General features: G+C 43.9%; 1 protein-coding gene across 1 annotated transcript in view; it reads right to left on the bottom strand.

The window, feature by feature from the left end:
• Ndg (Nidogen) overlaps nt 1-17452 on the bottom strand; it is a 150626-nt gene extending 133174 nt beyond the window's left edge. Inside the window, exons 1-2 of the mRNA XM_071678441.1 lie at nt 17329-17452; nt 13140-13743 (exon numbers count right to left, since the gene is read on the bottom strand). Of these exons, the coding sequence (XP_071534542.1) occupies nt 13140-13352 (213 nt within the window). The 5' untranslated portion in view covers nt 13353-13743; nt 17329-17452. The remainder of the gene's footprint in view (nt 1-13139; nt 13744-17328) is intronic.
• Between the last annotated feature and the right edge of the window lie 890 nt (nt 17453-18342).

Genomic DNA, 18342 nt, shown 5'->3' with positions numbered 1-18342 from the left:
TGAGGTGGTTTGATCGAGTAAGTAATGAAAGGGTAAGAAAGATGTTTGGTAATAAAAAGCAGAAGAGGGTGTGTTGAAATGGTTTGGACACATGGAGAGAATGAGTGGGAAAAGGATGACAAAGAGGATATATATATCAGAAGTGGAGGGAACAAGAGGACGGGAGACCAAATTATAGGTGGAAGGATGGAGTGAAAAAGACTTTGAGCGATCAGGGCCTACACATACAGGAGGGTGAGAGGTGTGCAAGGAATGGGGTGAGCTGGAACGATTGGGATATTGGGGTCGACGTGTTATCAATGGAATGAACCAGGGCTTGTGAATCGTCTGGGGAACCTTGAAAAGGTCTGTGAGGCCTGAATGTGGATAGGAAGCTGTGATTTTGGTGCATTACACATGACAGCTAGAGGCTGAGTGTGAATGAGTGGCCTTTTATATTTTTTTTCTTCGCGTTACCTCGCTGAAGCGGGGTGTAGTGATGTTGGCACCAGGAATGGATGAGGGCAAGCATGAATAAATAAATATATATATATATTCACTGAGAACCAATCACTTTCCTCTCTTCCTACACGTACACATGCCTTACATCCTCGATAAAAACTTTTCACTGCTTCTAACAACTTGCCTCATGTAGGTTTGCGGCAGGGGTGTGTGATGTCTCCATGGTTGTTTAATTTGTTTATGGATGGGGTTGTTAGGGAGGTGAATGCAAGAGTTCTGGAAAGAGGGGCAAGGATGAAGTCTGTTGGGGATGAGAGAGCTTGGGAAGTGAGTCAGTTGTTGTTCGCTGATGATACAGCACTGGTGGCTGATTCATGTGAGAAACTGCAGAAGCTGGTGACTGAGTTTGGTAAAGTGTGTGAAAGAAGAAAGTTAAGAGTAAATGTGAATAAGAGCAAGGTTATTAGGTACAGTAGGGTTGAGGGTCAAGTCAATTGGGAGGTGAGTTTGAATGGAGAAAAACTGGAGGAAATGAAGTGTTTTAGATATCTGGGAGTGGATCTGGCAGCGGATGGAAACATGGAAGCGGAAGTGGATCATAGGGTGGGGGAGGGGGCGAAAATTCTGGGAGCCTTGAAGAATGTGTGGAAGTCGAGAACATTATCTCAGAAAGCAAAAATGGGTATGTTTGAAGGAATAGTGGTTCCAACAATGTTGTATGGTTGCGAGGCGTGGACTATGGATAGAGTTGTGCGCAGGAGGATGGATGTGCTGGAAATGAGATGTTTGAGGACAATGTGTGGTGTGAGGTGGTTTGATCGAGTAAGTAACGTAAGGGTAAGAGAGATGTGTGGAAATAAAAAGAGCGTGGTTGAGAGAGCAGAAGAGGGTGTTTTGAAATGGTTTGGGCACATGGAGAGAATGAGTGAGGAAAGAGTGACCAAGAGGATATATGTGTCGGAGGTGGAGGGAACGAGGAGAAGAGGGAGACCAAATTGGAGGTGGAAAGATGGAGTGAAAAAGATTTTGTGTGATCAGGGCCTGAACATGCAGGAGGGTGAAAGGAGGGCAAGGAATAGAGTGAACTGGAGCGATGTGGTATACCGGGGTTGACGTGCTGTCAGTGGATTGAATCAAGGCATGTGAAGCGTCTGGGGTAAACCATGGAAAGCTGTGTAGGTATGTATATTTGCGTGTGTGGACGTATGTATATACATGTGTATGGGGGTGGGTTGGGCCATTTCTTTCGTCTGTTTCCTTGCGCTACCTCGCAAACGCGGGAGACAGTGACAAAGCAAAAAAAAAAAAAAAAAATATATAATTTTATTTATTTATCTATTTTGCTTTGTCGCTGTCTCCTGCGTTTGCGAGGTAGCGCAAGGAAACAGACAAAAGAAAATGGCCCAACCCACCCCCATACACATGTATATACACACACGTGCACACACGCAAATATACATACCTATACATCTCAATGTACACATATATATACACACACAGGCACATACATATATACCCATGCACACAATTCACACTGTCTGCCTTTATTCATTCCCATCGCCACCTCGCCACACATGGAATACCATCCCCCTCCCCCCTCATGTGAGCGGGGTAGCGCTACGAAAAGACAACAAAGGCCTCATTCGTTCACACTCAGTCTCTAGTTGTCATGCAATAATGCCCGAAACCACAGCTCCCTTTCCACATCCAGGCCCCACACAGCTTTCCATGGGTTACCCCAGATGCTTCACATGCCCTGATTCAATCCACTGACAGCACGTCAACCCCGGTATACCACATCGATCCAATTCACTCTATTCCTTGCCCGCCTTTCACCCTCCTGCATGTTCAGGCCCCGATCGCTCAAAATCTTTTTCACTCCATCTTTCCACCTCCAATTTGGTCTCCCACTTCTCCTCGTTCCCTCCACCTCCAACACATATATCCTCTTGGTCAATCTTTCCTCACTCATTCTCTCCATGTGCCCAAACCATTTCAAAACACCCTCTTCTGCTCTCTCAACCACGCTCTTTTTATTTCCACACATCTCTCTTACCTTTACATTACTTACTCGATCAAACCACCTCACACCACACATTGTCCTCAAAAAACTTTACTTCCTCCAGTTTTTCTCCATTCAAACTTACCTCCCAATTGACTTGACCAAGTCAATTGGGAGGTAAGTTTGAATGGAGAAAAACTGGAGGAAGTAAAGTGTTTTAGATATCTGGGAGTGGATCTGACAGTGGATGGAAACATGGAAGCGGAAGTGGATCATAGGGTGGGGGAGGGGGCGAAAATTCTGGGAGCCTTGAAAAATGTGTGGAAGTCGAGAACATTATCTTGGAAAGCAAAAATGGGTATGTTTGAAGGAATAGTGGTTCCAACAATGTTGTATGGTTGCGAGGCATGGGCTATGGATAGAGTTGTGCGCAGGAGGATGGATGTGCTGGAAATGAGATGTTTGAGGACAATGTGTGGTGTGAGGTGGTTTGATTGAGTAAGTAACGTAAGGGTAAGAGTGATGTGTGGAAATAAAAAGAGCGTGGTTGAGAGAGCAGAAGAGGGTGTTTTGAAATGGTTTGAGCACATGGAGAGAATGAGTGAGGAAAGATTGACCAAGAGGATATATGTGTCGGAGGTGGAGGGAACAAGGAGAGGTGGGAGACCAAATTGGAGGTGGAAAGATGGAGTGAAAAAGATTTTGTGTGATCGGGGCCTGAACATGCAGGAGGGTGAAAGGAAGGCAAGAAATAGAGTGAATTGGATCGATGTGGTATACCGGGGTTGACGTGCTGTCAGTGGATTGAATCAGGGCATGTGAAGCGTCTGGGGTAAACCATGGAAAGCTGTGTAGGTGTGTATATTTGCGTGAGTGGGCGTATGTATATACATGTGTATGGGGGTGGGTTGGGCCATTTCTTTCGTCTGTTTCCTTGCGCTACCTCGCAAACGCGGGAGACAGCGACAAAGCAAAAAAAAAAAATATATATATATATATATATATATATATATATATATATATATATATATATATATATATATATATATATATATATTATCCCTGGGGATAGGGGAGAAAGAATACTTCCCACGTATTTCCTGCGTGTCGTAGAAGGCAACTAAAAGGGGAGGGAGCTGGGGGCTGGAAATCCTCCCCTCTTGTTATTTTTTTTATTTTCCAAAAGAAGGAACAGAGAAGGGGGCCAGGTGAGGATATTCCCTCAGAGGCCCAGTCCTCTGTTCTTAACGCTACCTTGCTAATGCGGGAAATGGCGAATAGTTTGAAAGAAAAGAAAGAAGGAGATGGAATGAGTATTTTGAAGGTTTGTTGAATGTGTCTGATGACAGAGTGGCAGATATAGGGTGTTTTGGTCGAGGTGGTGTGCAAAGTGAGAGGGTTAGGGAAAATGATTTGGTAAACAGAGAAGAGGTAGTAAAAGCTTTGCGAAAGATGAAAGCCGGCAAGGCAGCAGGTTTGGATGGTATTGCAGTGGAATTTATTAAAAAAGGGGGTGACTGTATTGTTGACTGGTTGGTAAGGTTATTTAATGTATGTATGACTCATGGTGAGGTGCCTGAGGATTGGCGGAATGCGTGCATAGTGCCATTGTACAAAGGCAAAGGGGATAAGAGTGAGTGCTCAAATTACAGAGGTATAAGTTTGTTGAGTATTCCTGGTAAATTATATGGGAGGGTATTGATTGAGAGGGTGAAGGCATGTACAGAGCATCAGATTGGGGAAGAGCAGTGCGGTTTCAGAAGTGGTAGAGGATGTGTGGATCAGGTGTTTGCTTTGAAGAATGTATGTGAGAAATACTTAGAAAAGCAAATGGATTTGTATGTAGCATTTATGGATCTGGAGAAGGCATATGATAGAGTTGATAGAGATGCTCTGTGGAAGGTATTAAGAATATATGGTGTGGGAGGCAAGTTGTTAGAAGCAGTGAAAAGTTTTTATCGAGGATGTAAGGCATGTGTACGTGTAGGAAGAGAGGAAAGTGATTGGTTCTCAGTGAATGTAGGTTTGCGGCAGGGGTGTGTGATGTCTCCATGGTTGTTTAATTTGTTTATGGATGGGGTTGTTAGGGAGGTAAATGCAAGAGTCCTGGAAAGAGGGGCAAGTATGAAGTCTGTTGGGGATGAGAGAGCTTGGGAAGTGAGTCAGTTGTTGTTCGCTGATGATACAGCGCTGGTGGCTGATTCATGTGAGAAACTGCAGAAGCTGGTGACTGAGTTTGGTAAAGTGTGTGGAAGAAGAAAGTTAAGAGTAAATGTGAATAAGAGCAAGGTTATTAGGTACAGTAGGGTTGAGGGTCAAGTCAATTGGGAGGTGAGTTTGAATGGAGAAAAACTGGAGGAAGTGAAGTGTTTTAGATATCTGGGAGTGGATCTGGCAGCGGATGGAACCATGGAAGCGGAAGTGGATCATAGGGTGGGGGAGGGGGCGAAAATTTTGGGAGCCTTGAAAAATGTGTGGAAGTCGAGAACATTATCTCGGAAAGCAAAAATGGGTATGTTTGAAGGAATAGTGGTTCCAACAATGTTGTATGGTTGCGAGGCGTGGGCTATGGATAGAGTTGTGCGCAGGAGGATGGATGTGCTGGAAATGAGATGTTTGAGGACAATGTGTGGTGTGAGGTGGTTTGATCGAGTAAGTAACGTAAGGGTAAGAGAGATGTGTGGAAATAAAAAGAGCGTGGTTGAGAGAGCAGAAGAGGGTGTTTTGAAATGGTTTGGGCACATGGAGAGAATGAGTGAGGAAAGATTGACCAAGAGGATATATGTGTCGGAGGTGGAGGGAACGAGGAGAAGAGGGAGACCAAATTGGAGGTGGAAAGATGGAGTGAAAAAGATTTTGTGTGATCGGGGCCTGAACATGCAGGAGGGTGAAAGGAGGGCAAGGAATAGAGTGAATTGGAGCGATGTGGTATACAGGGGTTGACGTGCTGTCAGTGGATTGAATCAAGGCATGTGAAGCGTCTGGGGTAAACCATGGAAAGCTGTGTAGGTATGTATATTTGCGTGTGTGGACGTGTGTATGTACATGTGTATGGGGGGGGGGGGTTGGGCCATTTCTTTCGTCTGTGTCCTTGCGCTACCTCGCAAACGCGGGAGACAGCGACAAAGTATAAAAAAAAAAATATATATATATATATATATATATATATATATATATATATATATATATATATAATATATATATATATATATCAGAGGTGGAGGGAACGAGGAGAAGTGGGAGACCACATTGGAGGTGGAAAGATGGAGTGAAAAAGATTTTGAGTGATCGGGGCCTGAACATGCAGGAGGGTGAAAGGCGTGCAAGGAATAGAGTGAATTGGAACGATATGGTATGCTGGGGTCGCCGTGGTCAATGGTTTGAACCAGGGCATGTAAAGCGTCTGGGGTAAATCATGGAAAGTTGTGTGGGGCCTGGATGTGGAAAGGGAGCTGTGGTTTCGGTGCATTATTACATGACAGCAAGAGACTGAGTGTGAACGAATGTGGCCTTTATTGTCTTTTCCAAGCGCTACCTCGCACACATGAGGGGGAGGGGGTTGTTATTTTCATGTGTGGCGGGACGGCGATGGGAATTAATAAGGTATGAATTATATACATGTGTATATAATTCCTGGGGATAGGGGAGAAAGAATACTTCCCACGTATTCCCTGCGTGTCGTAGAAGGCGACTAAAAGGGAAGGGAGCGGGGGGACTGGAAATCCTCCCCTCTCGTTTTTTTTTTATTTTCCAAAAGAGGGAACAGAGAAGGGGGCCAGGTGAGGATATTCCCTCAAAGGCCCAGTCCTCTGTTCTTAACGCTACCTCGCTATAGCGGGAAATGGCGAATAGTATGAAAGAAAGAAAAGAAATATTGGAAAGGATCACAATTTTGCGCGTGATCAAGATATTCCTATGAGTCCAGGGGGAAAATGAAACACGAAAAGTTCCCAAGTGCACTTTCGTGTAATAATCACATCATCAGGGGAGACACAAGAGAGAAATATAACAGTCAGTTGATATACATGAAAGAGACGTCCTAGCTTCGTCTCTTTGATGTATATCAACTGACTGTTATATTTCTCTCTTGTGTCTCCCCTGATGATGTGATTATTACACGAAAGTGCACTTAGGAACTTTTCGTGTTTCAATTTCCCCGTGGACTCATAGGAACATGGGTATATATGTATATGTCTGTGTGTGTATATATATGTATACGTTGAGATGTATAGGTATGTATATTTGCGTGTGTTGAAGTGTATGTATATACATGTGTATGTGGGTGGGTTGGGCCATTCTTTCGTCTGATTCCTTGCGCTACCTCGCTAACGCGGGAGACAGCGACAAAGCAAAATAAATAATATATATATATATATATATATATATATATATATATATATATATATATATATATATATATCGGAAAGCAAAAATGGGTATGTTTGAAGGAATAGTGGTTCCAACAATGTTGTATGGTTGCGAGGCGTGGGCTATGGATAGAGTTGTGCGCAGGAGGATGGATGTGCTGGAAATGAGATGTTTTAGGACAATGTGTGGTGTGAGGTGGTTTGATCGAGTAAGTAACGTAAGGGTAAGAGTGATGTGTGGAAATAAAAAGAGCGTGGTTGAGAGAGCAGAAGAGGGTGTTTTGAAATGGTTTGGGCACATGGAGAGAAAGAGTGAGGAAAGATTGACCAAGAGGATATATGTGTCGGAGGTGGAGGGAACGAGAAGTGGGAGACCAAATTGGAGGTGGAAAGATGGAGTGAAAAAGATTTTGTGTGATCGGGGCCTGAACATGCAGGAGGGTGAAAGGAGGGCAAGAAATAGAGTGAATTGGATCGATGTGGTATACCGGGGTTGACGTGCTGTCAGTGGATTGAATCAGGGCATGTGAAGCGTCTGGGGTACACCATGGAAAACTGTGTAGGTATGTATATTTGCGTGTGTGGACGTATGTATATACATGTGTATGGGGGTGGGTTGGGCCATTTCTTTCGTCTGTTTCCTTGCGCTACCTCGCAAACGCGGGAGACAGCGACAAATATATATATATATATATATATATATATATATATATATATATATATATATATATATATGTATATACAGTGTGTGTGTGTGCGTGTGTGTTACCTTTGCATAGACATTACAGAGACTAGAATGTGTAAAAATGCCTAACAAGATTAATTCTCAGTATCTAAAGGAGGATGAAACGGTATCCTCTGTAGACGACGAATTATATTGTTTTCCATCGTAGATAAACGAGTAGTTCCCCATTTAGGTTTAATCCCTATTTTCGAAAAAAAAAAATGAGGGCTTCATTCTCTTGAGCCTAGCCAACATTTCCTCGCCCCCCTAACCAGTATCTATCATTTCAGTTCCAGCCTCACGTCTCCCTCGTCTCCAGCTTTCCTCGTCTTTCATTACTTATCCAGGGCTGGATTTAGGAGTGTGGAGGCCTATGGGTAGTAGGTGGATGCTGTCACCGCTCGTCCTACCACTACAGTTCATAGTTATTCCCAACTTCAGTTTGAACTTTACAACTAAATAAGAAACGTACTTACAGTTTGGTCCTGGGGAGGAGGGGGGGGGGGCAACCTAAGAACGTACAAATTTAATGATTAAACCACTATGGTTGTACGTTAACAAACATGTTATTTACTTTAGGTGGTCCTGAGAAGCTGTCCTTATTTCGGTCATTTACTAATATCCTACCTTCATGCCACAATTAAGCCCTGGTAATGTCTGTATCTGGTCGATGATTTATCCTCTAATATTTCTCAATAGGAAGGGAAACAACAAACATAAGGAAACAAAAAAGTTCTGTTTGATTAACGAGTTCACTGACGTACGGCTACAGGATTGTTAGCTTCTATGTCCGGGTTGTAAAGATCGTCACAAAACAGCGAAAGATTAAGCAAGTGATCAGTCATAAGGTACAGGGATACAACATATGAAACAATGATTACAAGTACTACTAGCATATACTGTGAACATTCTTCAGGTGTTGAAAGATCTCAACGTGAAGATGCAAGGAATATATTCAAACGTAATTAACTCTGTAAACCTGTAAACCATTCAACATGGCCACGAGTTCCTGGTTGGGGAATGTTTCTGCCTTGATATATCGCTTACTGCACTCTTATATATATATATATATATATATATATATATATATATATATATATATATATATATATATATATATATATATATATATATATATATATTATACCGACGAAGAAAGGCCACATCGATTAACATTAATCTCTAGCTGTCATGTGTAATGCACAGTAACCACAGCTCCCTATCCACATCCAGGCTCCACAGACCTTTCCATGGTTTACCCCAGACGTTTCACAAACCCTGGTTCAGTCCCCTGACAACAAGTCGCTCCCTGTATACCACATCACTACAGTTCACTATATACCGTCAACGCCTTTCACCCCCCCCCCCTCATGTTTAGTCTCCAATCAAAAAAAAAAAATTAAATCCACCTTTCCATCTCCAATTTGGTCTCCCCATTCTCTTGTCCCCTCCAACTCTGACACATATATCCTCTATGTCAACTTTTCCTCACTCATTCTCTCCATAAGTCCAAACCATTTCAACACCCTCTTCAGCTCTTACTACCACACATCTCTCTTACCCTTTCATTACTTACTCGATTAAACCACCTCACATATTGTCCTCAAACATTTCGTTTCTCCTCCGCACCTCCTCGTCCATAGTCCATGCCTTGCATCCGAATAACACTGTTGGGACTACTGTATCTTCAAACACCCGTTTACGTTCTCCACATAACGACGTGAAATTATCAATGATGTAAACAGTTGGTCTGTACTTCCCCTGTGGCTACTGCTGCTGCTGTTCTCTACACGTTTTCTTACTTCACTCATAAATGATGTTGGCTTCGATGGCTTTCAATCCCTGCAGCTCGATCTGTAACCAAACTTTCTTGATGATGGAAGGGATTTTTAGAGGCTGCGGTGGACCCGTATAAACTGTGCAGGTCTAGTGCAGTTTGGGATAGTTACTTTAGTGTTTTTTGAAGAAGCCTAGAGAGTTCTCTGCTATGTTCCTAATGTCTAACAGTAGCTGGATATGATGCATCATAATTCCAGAGTGAAGTGTACACATCTACCTGTCAGCTCTTAACGCTGAGCTCAATACCTCATTTAGTGAACGTGATAACGACTGAAGATGATTGTTTACTTGTTAAGAAATAAGGAAAAGACAACAGATAAGTCTTCATACAAGAACTATGAGGCCGCCTCAGTGGGTTCGCATTCACATCACCACTATCACGCTTGGGAACGTCTTGGCGCTCCTACATGGCGCCTCTCTTGCCAGGAGTTGATTAGATATCTAGTGACATTCTAGATAACCAAACACATTATCTTTGGCTTCAGACTGGTTAAGGACGCCAGACAGGTATGTCTCCCGCCACAGAAAGGAAACATTGAATATGTTGTTATCTTTTACATCTCTTTCTTGTGCCAATCATCCTAAAGGTACATTTTATCCATACTCTGCCCTAGGCCAGCCTTTTGGAACACTACTTTTCTAAAGACAGACAAAACACCATCAGCGTGATCACTAACCAGCCTCTGGTAACGAAACCTGGATTCTGGTGCAATACAAAAAAACACGAAACTGACTAACATCTACCACAATGGTGGAAGCTGAGCGATCCCAAAAAACTACATACCAACAGCAATGACGCAGCACATCATGTTTTTCAGAGAATCCTAGTAATCTTTGGAGTGCGGATGACAGATGTACATCATAATTACAATCACCAAACCTGAAGGCGTGCTGCTTGCCTCCCTACAGTAAAGTCCCCTACCGGAAGTCATGACACCTAACACAGATATTGTTCCTTATAGGCAGGGTCCGGCCCTTTGGGGTCCCAAAGCCGAGTCTATTTTGGGAGCCCCCACCACCCTTCAAACTCCGCCCTAAATCAGGAGCTCAAGGGATGGAGGTGGGTGTGCCCTTGGAAATATTTGAAAATTTATCGAGTCTAGGACGCCATTTCTTGCTTTCTAAAAGTTGTCATAGAACGACCGGGACGAGGGAAGGGGAGCGGGGTTATCGGCCGGGATCCTACGCCTGAATGTCTACAACACATAATATGTAGGGCCGGCCCTGCATAGAGGCTCGAGGGGCATGGAAGACTGTAGAATATGACCCCTGAAGCCAACAGACATGTGTAGACATTTGGGGTCCACATCTGTTTGCTACATTCGCTACAGAAACACTGCTGACCGTACAGCAGAGGTAGTTAATAAGACCACTGACAAGTCTGTATTAAGTGTAGCACACCACCCAGAACGTTGGGTTAACGTGGACCTACTGGCCGCGCCCCCAGCAGCCTGAGAAACGATTTGATCTTTGGCAACGAGATGGAGGGAGAGGACCTGCAGCCCAGAAAGTATGGCAGAGACTTGAAGAAAACCATGATACATACTAAAGAGAAATCTGAGACCTCGACAGCAGTTCGAAGCCTCGATGCACTTAGAGGGGCTCCAGTAAATCCATCGATGTATGTACAAAGTGAACAGTGTTGTGCTTAGCTTAGTGAATCCCTTTTCACAATCCAAAATATAAAACTACATACGCACCTCTTGTCTGGCGGGGGTATTGAAATAATGCAACAAAATCTTCCACAACTATCAAAAACTTACAGCATACATCTGGACACACCATATCTCTTCAATTTCAAACTATCTCTTTCCTTGACCTACTTCTTTTTCCTCTCCTCTTACCACCCTGTTTAAAAAATGGTAAGGTATATGTGAAACTGATTTCGTGTCCGTTCTTGTCTTCACATTTATTATGGTACGAAATAATGATGTAAATTTGCTTTATGTGTGGAAGACAGATCTAGTGTATCATGTTTCTTAGTGGGCCCCACTACCTGCTGAACAACTTGCACGTAGTCCTAATAGTTCCCCTCTATGTAACTGTTCCTCTGCGTTACTTCCGGTAGAGTTTTTGGCTCTAGAACTGGTCATGTGGCAGTTTCTATCTTCTTGGATGATCATGATTGAAGCTGTTACCAAGGCTGCTGTGGCAGGATCCTATATTTGTGATTTGTTGTATTGATTCTTCTCGTCTTGCATCTAGTGGCTTACAGATTATTGCGATAACCAAGATAAGGTTTTCACTTCTAATTATCAGCAATTCAACTACGCCATAAGAGAAGTTTAGTAACTCAGATTTTACAACTGAATCCAAAAGCAAAACAAAACCTTGTCACGTGTCCTTCATATTGTAATACTTAATCTAAAGCACACTCTCCATGTAACGTTCATATGAACCTCCATGGAAACTGCAAATCTTATTAGTCTGACTGTAAACCACTTACAGACAGGGATTTGGTTAGTTGTGTTATTCAACTCCTCTTATGTTCGCATATATATAAAGGACGTTATGTTTCTTGCCACCATATTCTTAAAGAGTTTATTGAAAACGTTCTCCTTCAACCTGCGGCTATATCCCGTTTGAACTTGGAAGCAAGTTTTAAGATTCTTCATCATTTCGTAGATGATAACGAGGGGCATTTTTTTTCCTCTCATAATTCTGTCCTCGTTTGGGTACAATTAGAGAAAGGAGCAAACATCCGGGACAAGAAATTTGATTTCCTGTCTGCAGTATGAAATATATAATAAAGAGCTTAATATAAAGTTTCAGAAACTTGACTGCCTGGCACCTACTAGGTGAAGATAGGTTGAGAAGGCTGTGCAAGCTTATGGGTCGTGGTCACGATTGATTTGAGGACAACTAATTAGTAGGATCTTAGACTGATGCCATCGAGGTAGAAAAGCCTCCGTAACCTAAGTAAGGCATATCATTGAAGAGTAGGGGCACAACACGTAGTCTATTCTTCATACACACGAGTATGTAGAATTTTGAAAAAGTTCCCGTTTTGTTGAAATGTGGAAATACGGTTTGGTATCCTCGTGTTACTACAGAAGACGAGGGAGGGAGGCAGTACACTCCTCATCGTTCCTGCTTCTGTACTGAGGAGACCGTAGTTTACAAATAGCTCCTCTGACATCAGTGAGCCAATAATGTATATTGCCTAGTGTAACTGGTCTCACCAGATCCTTGTATCTCTACAAGATCCCACACAACAGAAGGAGTCCGCGAGTAGCTGACAAAAATATAAATCTTTCAGTCAATGAATGAGAAAGAATAAGAAAATGAATAAGGACTAAAATGGAAAACAATAAATCTTCCTCATTCCTCTCCCATTATTCATATTCTTATGATCAACCAAGATCAACGAAAAGGCAAGAACAGAAAAAACAAGTTCCCTAAACCGTTTACTAATATATATATATATATATATATATATATATATATATATATATATATATATATATATATACATATATATATATATATATATATATATATATATATATATATATATATATATATATATATATATATATATATATATATATATATATATAAACCTCCACACATGAAGGGGTAGAAATGCTGGTGATAAAAGTACACAATGACAGTGATTTAACAAACAGTCTTCTACAGTATCCTATGACACATACATCTATGGAACCAGCACCAGCAACTATCATCGTTAGTAATCTGGACGGACGTATGTAAACAATTGTAACGTTAACAAGCAACACATTCAACAAAAATTATATATACTCACGAAGATGGACTGGTAGATCTGACCGAAGAATATTATCGGTGCCCGAAGAGATTTTTCTGGGGAGGAGATGTCCTCCATGGGCAGTAATGCAGTGTCTCCAGCGTCTACACCGAAGTTGTAGAAATAAGTCTTTGGGACGGCTTGTGTTGGTGCTAAGAACACCATACTTAGCAGGAGGGTGTAGGGCACGAGGAGGCGGGCGAAGCACCCCATGCTGACTCTTCTCAACGGGCGAGGCAGAATGATCAGAGGGAATTAAGGTCAGCTAGCGTGGCAAGCCTTTTTCTTGACGTGACGTCGTGTTTCTTCAATGGCGATCGCTGTGCAGAACTACCCTCATGCTAGCCACATGCCTCCAGGCTCCAGAGTGAGACTGGTACAGCTTGTACTGGGTCTTGTTGTTGTTGGCTGGGGAGTCGTGTATACAGCCTCCAGTCGTCACCACTACTAATGCTGTTGCATACGGATCTCTTCCCAAGGCGTTCGTTTGCGTCGTTCACTTACCGACAATCAGGTTCGTAATCAGCAAGTCTCAGGTTGCCTGATATCTGACCTGAGGAGTTCTAACATGCAGTACATCACATTGGCCCTAATCTCTTCAGTCCTTTAACGATAAAGACAATTGTCATGTTATGATGAGTGATTGGCCGTTGTCGTTAAGTGATCAGGTTTCCCGTCATGTAAACAGACAACAAAGTTGTATATCGTAAAGAGAGTTAAAGTTACCAGCTATCGAGTTAGGTTAAGACAAACTGGATGCAGGTAAACAAAGTTAGTTAATGAAAGTTAACATGGTGTTGTTGACTGAGTCTTGGTGACCTAGTCCGTGTGATGGACTTTGTGACCGACTGTTGGCGACGGAGTTGGTAATGCAACGGTTAATTGGTAGTTAGTAATTGTTCGAAGGAAATAGCACTCTTAGCTACGTGTTGACTTAGCACCACTAACTGGTGTTTTGTAATGCAGTAATATAGATTTGTTGTTACCAGTGCCGGCATACTGGTGAGGGAGGTGCTCTTGTGTGTTCGTGGCCTGTGGTCGGCCCGACCAGAGCTCCTGATAACCCGAGATAAGATGACCACCGTCCTCCACCCTCCTAGATATACCACTCACCTCCCACACTCTCCCAGACATGCCACACACCTCCTCCACTCTCCCGGGCATACCACTCACCTCCCACACTCTCCCAGGCAGGCCACTCACCTCCTCCACTCTCCCGGGCATACCACTCACCTCCCACATTCTCCCAGGCAGGCCACTTACCTCCCACACTCTCCCAGACATACCACTCACCTCGTATACTCTCGTATACTCTCCCAGACATGGCACTCACCTCCCACACTCTCCCAGATATGCCACTCATCTCCTCCACTCTCCCGGGCATACCACTCACTACCACACACACAAGACACAACCTACTGAGTTCAGCTGTGCAAACGATTCACTCCATAGATAAATAAACTACTATATTGCTATACAGGGGAAGCTTTACCCTACTTGTTCTTAATGTCAGATATGAGGATGAATTGTGGAGCAGACGGCCTAGGGGCTCCTCTACCATGTCAGTCTTTACACCCACCCAGACACCCACCTACGCCCACCCACACACTGACCTACACCCACCCACACACTGACCTACACCCACCCACACACTGACCTATACCCACTCGCACACTGACCTATACCCACCCTCACACTGACCTATACCCACCCGCAAACTGACCTATACCCACCCACATACTGACCTACACCCACCCACATACTGACCTACACTCACATGGTTGATGACATTAATACCAGGTCAACATAAAGTCTTGAGGAGAGGGTACAGTGAGAGAAGGTGTTGACATGAATATCATATCGTGAGATATTAGTTGTAGGAGACTGTATATGAGAGACCCACCTTAGAAGACCAACTGTTACTGAAGATATAAGAACAATATTCAAGTGTGAGGAGACTGAGACGGAGATACTCAGCCAGCTTGATACATGGTATACTTGGCCAAAACTAGAATATGCTTTGGAAGTTTGGTAATCGCACTTAAGAAGCACGAAAAAGTAAAGAGTAAGTCTTGAAGGGAGGAACAAAGATGAAACCAGAATTAAGAAAAATAAGTTAAAGGGAAGCGCAGAGCCATTAAATACGCCCTCAATGAAAGGCAGAAGAGTAAGGGGTGCCTAATAACAAGCCTGAGGTTGTTAAATCAATTCAATGATGGCGAAAGTTAAAAGTTCTCCGAGAGATGCAAGGATAGAACAACCAGAGGCCAAAACAAGAAATTGAATTTGTTAGAAAAGGCATCAACATGTACTTTCATTGGAAGAAATTATTGGATGACTGCGATCAACTGACTGATAAAATTATGGATGTGGACAACATACAGAAGTTTGAAATATAGTTGAATGGTAGAGAAGGTTCAAGCTACGGGGCATCATGGGTGTGGGGATCGCTCACTGTATTGTGTCAATACATCATTACATCTGAGCAGTGTTGGTACCGCGCCCCAGGCCAGTAGCGAGCTGGTCATGGTGCCGGATGGGGGAGGGAACCCCTGAAGGGAGGGGGCGCCCCTCCCGGAATGTCTTCCGAGATATTTCTGGAGTAGCTTCCTCCCCCCCCCCCCCCCCTCCCTCCCACCCCTATCCCCTGGTAGCCTACTGGCGTCTCCTGAGGCGGTCCACCCAGATCCGCATCTCCTCCCCCACCGAGACGTCCCCAGCAGCCGCCTACCCCACACTGCAATCTTTCCGAGAGAGAGAGAGAGAGAGGGGGGGGGGGGTTAAAACCTACTGCCACTGGTCTTGCATGATGCTATGCTTCTTTAGTTTCTCTCAGACGGTAATTTTTCCACGTATCATAACATACACCACCGTCCCCTCCTGCCCTGGGAAGCTTTACCTGGGGAACTATGCCCCAGGGAACTATGCCCCAGGGGACCGTGCCCCAGGGAACTGTGCCCCAGGGGACTGTGCCCCCGGGAACTGTGCCCCAGGGGACCGTGCCCCAGGGGACTGTGCCCCAGGGAACTGTGCCCCAGGGGACTGTGAAGTGGCTTGTTGAAGCTTCTCTTCCTCTGTTAGATATGACCATCCTGAGCACGATGTAACGACCCTTTAGCATGCCGTAACGACCCTTGATCACGACGTAGGTCCTGGATTTTAGTGTAGAAAGCGTGTATAGTTGTATTGTACGTGTGGATGTAGTGTAGAAGGTATGAATGTACTGTGGAAGATGTGGTCGTAGTATTCAAGGCATGGATGAAGCGTAGAAGGCGTGGATGTGGTGTGGAAGACAAGGATGAAGTGTGGAAGACAAGGATGTAGTGTAGAAGGCGCGGATGTAGTGTAGAAGGCGTGGATATAGAGTGGAAAGCGTGGATGTAGTGTAGAAGGCGTGTATATGATGTGGAAGGCGTGGATGTAGTGTAGAAGGCGTGTATATGGTGTGGAAGGCGTGGATGTAGTGTAGAAGACATACATGTAGTTTGAAAGGCTCGGCTGTGATGTAGAAGGCGTGGCTATAGTGTGTAAGGCGCGGATGTGGTGTAGAAGGCGTGAATATAGTGTGGAAGGCGTGGATGTAATGAGGGAATCTTGAGTGGTGCCCAGAACAATATCTACGTAGAAGATTCTCGAGTTATATATCGTTTGTGTGGCAGCACACGACAAGCATCCTGGGAGGAAATGATTACAAGCCAGTAGAAACAAGGACACTGGAAGGGAAAAATATAGGGCATCAGGTACACGGACACCAAGAGGGAACAAGTACAACCAGCAGGAATAAGTACACTAAGAGAGAACAAGTACATGTGATACTGTATGGGTGTGGGAGGCGACTGGCTGAGGCCACTTAAGGGTCGTGATACACGTGCAGACCCTCCCAGCACATCCTCAACTCCCTGTACATATTTCTCCCTCAGGCAAGAACAAATGCTGCCAGATCTCACATCCTTGTAAGTGATGCTTCTCCGTTACCTTGGCTGCTCACAGATGTGCTCACAACACTAAGACTCACGGGAAATACCAAGGATTCTTAGAGTCTAAATTCCTCCACAATTTGCTGTCCAAATTGTTTGTTTGGTTAACAGAACATGGAGGGAGGGGCAGAGAAGTCTACGGGTCCCCCACTAGAACAACCTCCTCACAGTGACACGTCTCACGACACATAATGTAAATATATCTCGAGTACTTGTAACACTTTGAAGTTGACCGGGACGAGAGGATGACGGCCACCACAGCGGGTGTTCTCGCTCTAGTGTCTCCCTCGGCACTGGTAGCCCACCTGCCCACCGCAGGATGGCTGGGCTTGGCACTCAGCCCACCTACCACCAACAACCTCAAGACGTCTCCTGAGATGTCTGCCTAAATCACTTTAGTACGAATGAAGTCTAACTGCAACTCTGATCTCGCTCTCTTGTTATGTTTGTGAGAGGTATTCGCTTGTCGCAATGCTCCAGAATGTATGATTCTTCCAGTGAGGGAATGCTCGAGTCTTCAAGATATCTATGCGTGGAGTACGAGTCGCCGCGACCCGGGGCTGACCAGTGACCAACGTCCAATCATGTTCGTCTTATGCATAGATGACGTATAGAAAAAAATCATATAACTGACATATAGCAGGGATTGTAGGGTTGACATATAGCAGGGATTGTAGGGTTGACATATAGCAGGGATTGCATGGCTGATGTATAGCAAGGATTGTATCGTACTAAACATTGGATATTTTGGATATTTTCAACTGTTAAAGACAAGAACTTACCAGCAGTACCTGACCTTCAGTAGAGAATCTGGCCCAACTTGCTGTACTTACCAAAAGTAGCATAAACACAGACTCGAAGCCCGACTTACTATACCTACAATCTAAATCTGACATAAACAGAGAATGTGGGTTTGACAAAGTACAACTGGCATAAATAGGCAATCCGGGCCACACTTACTGTACTGTACTTACAAAGTAGCCAGTTTCCTGCTTTACTGGATAACTACATATATGAGATGCTTACTCGACCCTCAGTTAGCACGGGTGGAAGGGTGAGTATATACGTACGTACAAACCACCTCGCCGAAGCTAACGTTCCACGGGCAGTGTAGCTTCATGCAGGCCGAGTCTGCTGACACATGACATCACTTAAGAAATGCGAGTATGGTTATACATTCTCTTTATAAACAATCTATCGGTTTTACCCTAAACTAAATCTAACCT

The sequence above is a fragment of the Panulirus ornatus genome, chromosome 27 (genome assembly GCF_036320965.1).
Source record: "Panulirus ornatus isolate Po-2019 chromosome 27, ASM3632096v1, whole genome shotgun sequence".
Taxonomy (NCBI): Eukaryota; Metazoa; Arthropoda; class Malacostraca; order Decapoda; family Palinuridae; genus Panulirus; species Panulirus ornatus.
This window is presented reverse-complemented; position numbering and strand designations above follow the sequence as displayed.